General features: G+C 44.5%; 2 protein-coding genes across 2 annotated transcripts in view; both read left to right on the top strand.

Annotated features, from left to right (window-relative positions):
- LOC114071428 (protocadherin gamma-A9-like) overlaps window positions 1-959 on the top strand; it is a 3,553-nt gene extending 2,594 nt beyond the window's left edge. The window contains exons 2-3 of the mRNA XM_027909258.1: window positions 1-322; window positions 933-959. Of these exons, the coding sequence (XP_027765059.1) occupies window positions 1-322; window positions 933-959 (349 nt within the window). The remainder of the gene's footprint in view (window positions 323-932) is intronic.
- Window positions 960-6,382: 5,423 nt separating this feature from the next.
- The window catches only part of LOC114071427 (protocadherin gamma-B3-like), a 5,078-nt gene continuing 4,803 nt past the window's right edge, over window positions 6,383-6,657 (top strand). Inside the window, exon 1 of the mRNA XM_027909257.1 lies at window positions 6,383-6,386. Coding sequence (XP_027765058.1) covers window positions 6,383-6,386 — 4 coding nt within the window. The remainder of the gene's footprint in view (window positions 6,387-6,657) is intronic.

Below are 6,657 nucleotides of genomic sequence, written 5' to 3'. Positions count from 1 at the left end.
CCTGCTGCTGCTGCTGGCGCTGCGCCTCAGGCGCTGGCGCCGCTCGCAGCAGCAGCAGCAGCTGCTGGCCACGGCCGGCGCCGCCTTGCGCGGCGTGCCTGCCACGCACTTCGTGGGCATCGACGGCGTCCGCGCCTTCCTGCACTCCTACTCGCACGACGTGTCTCTCACGGCCGACTCGCGCAAGAGTCACCTGCGCTTCTCGGCCGCCAGCTGCTGCGACACCCTCCCGGCCCGCCCGCCGCCCGACGAGCCCGCGCCGCTGCTCGGTGAAGAGGAACCTGCTGGCGACCGTCCCGCTGACCCCGCCGCTCCTCCTCCGGTGAGTTCCTTTGAGACCGAGTATTTCGGCAACGTTTCCCTCTGCTGTTTCCTTGCTCTTTCACCCCAAGATATGTGTGACACGTACGGAGGACGTGGACGTGCTTTCATTGTCCTGGTTTACATGTGGAGGGGACAGAAGCAGTTAGTCTGCTTCTTACGGGAGATTCATCTGTAGTTTATGTCAAGTCATTACTGTGGTTCATGATATTCATTGGCATAATTTTTCCTGGAGGAGAGCTTGCCCTTTGCCTTTCGAATCTTGGCATTTCTTCTTTGAAGTGCAAGTTGCAAACCCGTTTGCATATTATGAGGGTAAAACAAGTTTGCATTGTGAGGGGTTTCTGTCCAGTTTCATTATCACAGACTGTGAGTTTCTTACTGCGGAAGGTGTGAGTGCTTACCTTACTTCTATTGGTGTGTTTCTATTGGTTTGCAGGTTGATATGATCTATTTTACTAATAGCTTATAGATGTACTGATTATAAATGCCACAGTGACAGCTTTGGGAGGATCCAAAGCATTGTTGATTTGCTGTGGTGTAACTTTGAAGAGTATATTCTGATTATTTCATTTCTGCAGATGTTAACTTTTTGCCTTGCTCCTTCTTAGGCTCGAAGTGTGGGCCTTTATATCTGATAGCATCTCATCAGCTCTGTTGAGCTTGTTCCTTGTCAAGAGGCCCTGGGGCTGAAGAAGGCTGATGGTCTCTTTGAGCTGATACTTTAATGACTGGGGTTTTATAACACTTATGAACTTGAGAACATATTATGTTTCTTAGAGTAGGGATGAGCAAAGAAATCTGTTTCCTTCTGTTAGTGTTTCGACCTTCATTCATCTATAGGGAGATACTGTGCATGTGACTTTTGTCTCATTGATGCCTGTTTGCAAATGCAGCTTTTTTGTTGGGTAATGTTTGGACAGAGTGAAAAAGTGCAGGCCAAGTTATGGGTTTATCAGTTTGCTTTCCTAATGCACTCTGTTCGCAGTGGCTGGTAGTTAAATTCTACTTCACTTGTTGTGATGAGGTAAAGGTGGGCTCATGTATGTCTGAAAATGTCACTGGATTCAGTGCTTTTGCTTGCCACATATTTATGAGGTAAAGCCAGTGCAAGATCAGGCAGAGACTGGCTTAAAGCAGGGAAAGAGGGAGTTGTATAGTCCATCTGTGTGTGTGTGCTATCATGTTGTGACAAGTGCCAAGGCCTGTGCCACTTACACCCAGTGCCTTTTTCCTGAATCCAGGAAGGAGAGGACAATCCTATGATGAATTTGTCTGCAAGCAATACCCAGGGAAGTCCAAACATGCTTCAGAGATTCTGTGTCTTAAGAGCTGCTGTGAGAAATATCATTTCTCCATCTCTCTGTCCTTATATGACTGCAATGCAGAATTCCATCCAGGTTGTATTAAGATTTTCCCAGCCTTGAGCAACCTGCAGATGTTATTAAAGGGTCTTGCTCGTATAAAGTAACTGCCGAGGTTGTATCATGTAATGTGTGAGTAAAGGGTGTGGATGCAGAGCAATGAGGATGAGAGGCTGGCTTCCTGCTGGGAAAACTGGAGGATGAATGTGGTTTTGGCTGGGCAGTGTTTTGATGTTGTGCCTGGTGCCAAGGCCTGTGTCATCTTTTCTGTGCCCCTGGTTTCCCTGTCCTGCATTTAGAGGGATGATTCATGGACAGATGTTTTGAATGAGTGGTTTACATTGCTTAAAGAATCCCCTCTAGAGGTATGATCAAAAGTAAATTTAATATGATGTGGTAGACTGGTGGGAATGGAAGAGATGGAAGGGTATTTTGTTAATGAATTTACTTGTTATTTAAAGTACCTGTGAGAAACTTGCTAATTTAATCCTCTCTTGTCTGATAGAGCTCTGCCTGAGAATGCTGGTTTATGGAGGTAAACACAAACTTTGCATTAACTTTTGCAGAGAGCTATATCTTTCAAAATGCCCATGTGCTGAGGAATAATGATGGTGTCTTTCAGTTGATTCTCAAGACTGAGCCTTTAACTCAGCCATGTAAATTTAAGGTTTCCATGGATGCATCCACGTTATGATCGTTGTTCTCCCTAAGGAGAGTCTTTCAGTGATATCTGTCTTGAAAGGTAGCTTTTCTCATTTCTTGTTCTCTGAAGAAATCACCTGGAGAAGTATGCCTCTGAATACTGGATACTCCTCCTGTATACCTGCTGCATTTGACACAGCCTGACATATTAGGCCAGGATTCCTTCACTTCCATGGGTTTGCCATTTTTCCCTGTCTCTTCTCATGTTCTAAAACTGGGCCTCAGTTTGGATGATAGTCCTTGAAAACTGGCCTGCTTAAATTAACAGTTTGAACTCATATCTTGAAGGGGTTTAACTGCCAAGACAAAGATTGGGATATACTTCTGGTTCTCTAACATATTGCTGAATTTCGCCTGAATGTCCCTTTCTTTTCCACTTGTGTTTGACATATGGCCAGTAGTTGGATTTGTCCATGGAGCGGTTAAAGGCTGTGAATGTAGAGCAAAGAAGGTGAGAGGCTAAATTCAGATTAGGCAACAGGGTGAATTCATGAGATTTTGGCTGAGCAATAGTTTGATTTCACGGTGTATCAAGACCTGTGGCATTTTTGCTGTGATCCTGATTTTCAAAGGCAGTGGTAGAGCTCTGAAAACAGAGCTTTTGTCCACTCACCCTGCATTTAGAAGGATAACACACAGTTAGATGTCATGAAGGAATGATTTAGATTACTTAAGGAATCCCATTCAGGTATTAACAAAAGTGGTTTAATAAGAAGTTGTGGAAGTGTGTCTTTAACAAAGTGTGATGTCAAGGTTCACTCTATTACTTCCTATGTGGATGAAACACAAAAAGGACCCTTATTGAATTAACCCCCTGAGTTCCTAAACTCCTGTTGGAGCTTTGATGCATCCAGGTTCAATTTTCATCAGAGGTATGGACTGTGGTTTATCTCTAATGTAATGAGTGACATGGATTCCATTTGCATTGATGTCTCCATCACCTACTGAGGATCTGTTGCAGGTGATGGTAATGAAGGATCTCTTGTCTCAGGTAAGGATGGGCAAGCCTTGATGGGTGTTGCTGTTCAAGGGAAGAGTCACCTGCAGCCCAGCTGCACTTCAGGGAGGACTCTGGACTCATCCAAAGATCTCTTGTTGGTAAAAGATCTCCCTGCCCCGAGGAATAAACCTGAGAGGTGTCCCATCTTGATGGGAGATCAGCACCATGCAGCCACACTGCCCAGCAGAGAGAGTTCAAGAAGTAAATATGATGGCTCCCATCAGCTTTATGGGATAAAGTAGCTTGCTCCAAGTCAAACTACATAAAGTGGGAAAGGTCTGAATGAGGCTCCTTGTACCCACAGCTCTTTTTTCTTTCCTTTGATGAAGGAGTCTGGGAAAAGGCCCCTACTATTCATGTGTTCGTTGGATGATCAGTGTTCCAAGCTGACAAACACTGATGTTCACTGTGTCAGTCTGCTCCTTGGAGGATTTCCTAGAGGAATTCTTGGCCCAGCTTCAGTAAGTTTATGATTCCTCTATGAAACCTCTTTCTCCAAATTATATCTCCCTGGATGTTGCAATGGGGAGTTTCTTCACAGTTGCAATTACACTTTCTTTCAGGCTTTCTTTTCCTGGAAAGCCGTGCTTCTTTTTCACCCCCCCCCCCTTTTTTTTTTTTTTTTTGGTAGTCCTTTTGCATTAGAAGCTGGGAGTGTTTTTTTGCAGCAAATGCTTTAGTAACATAAGCCAAAATATTATGTGTGAGGAAGAAGGTAAAAGTAAAAGAGACTTATCTTGAGAGAGAGGCTTATGATAAAATCTTTAAAGTTGATCCAGAGTAAGACCTCAGGGTAACACTTGAAGCTTCAGTGGCTCCCAGGTGCTCCCAGAGATGGATTTCTGTGTTCAGAGTGAAGACTGAGATGTCCTCCTGGTGAGTTTCTCTGAGAACACTCTTAATCCTTCCTTGCATTGCTCATCTCATTTTTTCCTTGCCCCTCTCTGTATATACATTTAATTGTATTTACCAAGGCCTTGTTCTTCAGTGCCTCTTTTGTCATGTTGTAGCTGGTGTGGAAGGCAGGAGATGTGAGTGGCACAGCTTGGAGTTTCAGTTGTGCTGTGAATCAACAGCTGTAAAGAGGACTTCAGCATAAAGTCCCAATTTTATGGAACAGTGTGTGTGATGGAAGAGGGGAAGATATTTCCTTAAGTGCATAGTTCAATGACCCAGTCTCTGCTGGGAGATGACTACTCCTCTTTTAGTTTGTCTCTTTCTCATTCCTCTAGTATTTCTGTAATTATATATCTTCTCAGAATGGTGGGGAGCAAACAAGTGTGTTTCCTTCCTCTATATGATCATTATTCGCTATCTTTTCATGTGATATTTTTGCAAAGTTGAACAGGGCTTTAGAGGGGTCAGAACGATGACATAGTTGTAGAATAGTTTTTAATTCCTATGTGAAACCACCTTTCTTTATCTAGATTTTTCTGTAACTTTTAGATGGAGAGTATCATCCAGGTCAATATTCCATTTTCCCACCCTCGATCTTCCTTCAGGCTTTGTTTCCTGCTAGATTATGCTTCATGTTTTCCACTTGCAGACTCTTCTATTCCATGTATAACTGTAAGTGTTGTTTTTCAGCAAAGACTGACTTGCCTTGAGAGCCACATGAAGACAGAATGTTTCATTTGAGGAAAATTAGGCAGCAGCTAAAACTGAGTTGCTCATAAGTCCTTCTGTTCAGATCAAGGCCTTTGATAAGGAATTCAGGGATACTGCTTAAAAATCATGATGAACAGGACACAAGTAGAACATTTCACAAGGACAGGTGTATTTCCAAAAATTTCCCCCCTCCCCCCATATATTTCAAAGCAAGACTTTTGAACCTTAAATGTGGATTCAGACTTCTGTGACTTCCAGGTGCTTTGTGAAGTGTTTTCTTAAGGCAGAGATGTGGCAAAGCATCTGTACCTCAAGGAGTCCAATGTTTCCCTCTGAGGGGCCAATCACAGCTTTTGAGTCTGTTTGGTAAAAGTCAGAAATGGGTTAGTGATTTGAGTTTCTGCTCTGCAAGAAGGCCCTCGTGGAAAACACTTGCACACAGCCATATCCACTGCTGACTCCAAGTGAGTAACATGCATTTACAAGGAGCATTATTGCATAGCAGAAGTCACCTCTGATCCCTGTGTGGCAAGCTCTGAAACATAACACAGCTTGTACAGTACTGCTGGCCAGTGTCACCACTCAGAGGATTCTAATTACCTTTTGGGGAACTGCAGGACTGCACACACCTCTGTGTGATTTCCTACACTATGGAGACCTGGATTTATCAGAGTAATGAATATTCTATGTTGGACAGTGGGAGGTATTTGGTTTGGCTTCTTTGCTTTGGTTCATTATGTGCCAGGAATCATTGATGTTTAAAAAAAAAACCAACAAACCAACAATCTCTTAAGCTCATAAAGTCACCTAGTCTGGTAAAGGGAGACCTAAGCATCCTTAGAAATCAGTGCAGTTTGCCTGCTTTATCTCTCAAGGTGTCAGTGGCTTTCCATGTGCTCTGGGCATGAGTTTTTAAGGCAGAGTTTTGTCAAAGCAACTGAAAACCACAGAGGCGATGCACCTGTTCCAATGAGGTCAGAAGGAGGTCTGGGATTTGTGTAGGAATCATCAGAAATCACTGTACAGCTTCCAGCTGGTCATGCTGTCGTTAGATATGCTGACTAGATGACAGGACTTTTGCCTAGAAGCTCCCAAACTCCAAGTGACAGAAATGCCAAAACAATTGTTATGGCAGCCCTTGGGGTCTGGAGTGTGCCCATTTCTCACAGCCCTATCTAGTGACACATATAATCTGTAAAGCATCTGAGCAACTTTTGGTTTAGATTTTATTTTTCTGTGCTCTGACTGTGGAGGAGGGAATGTCTATTGCTGTAGCACATATATGTCCTTGTTAGATTTTGTCCCAGATAAGGACGCTAGATGTAAAAGTCCTTATTATAGCATCATATTTTTAAAAAATCTATTGTAGCTACGAAATCTCTTCGGCATGGGTATGAGACTACTGGTCTTCCTCTAATCATTAGAATTCCTTCTAAGCATTAAGCAATTGCTGATTGGAATCGAGCGGAGACTCCACAGCGCAGCTCAAAGGCGGCTGCAGTGCTGCGGCGGCGCCTCCGGGTGTCGCTGTTGGCCGCCGCCGAGCGGCGCTGGAGCCGCAGCCGCCGCCGCCGCAGCGTCCTGCCCCCGCAGGCTGCTCGCTCGCCCGGCCAGTGGCGGCCAGAGCGGCAGCGGCACGGGCAGCAGAGGCGAGAGGCGGCC

Source organism: Empidonax traillii, unplaced genomic scaffold (genome assembly GCF_003031625.1).
Source record: "Empidonax traillii isolate 1590-97213 ecotype Southwest subspecies unplaced genomic scaffold, ASM303162v1 scaffold2017:size42594, whole genome shotgun sequence".
NCBI classification, from domain to species: domain Eukaryota; kingdom Metazoa; phylum Chordata; class Aves; order Passeriformes; family Tyrannidae; genus Empidonax; species Empidonax traillii.
Note: the sequence above shows the minus strand (reverse complement) of the source record. Positions and strands in the feature narration are given on the sequence as shown.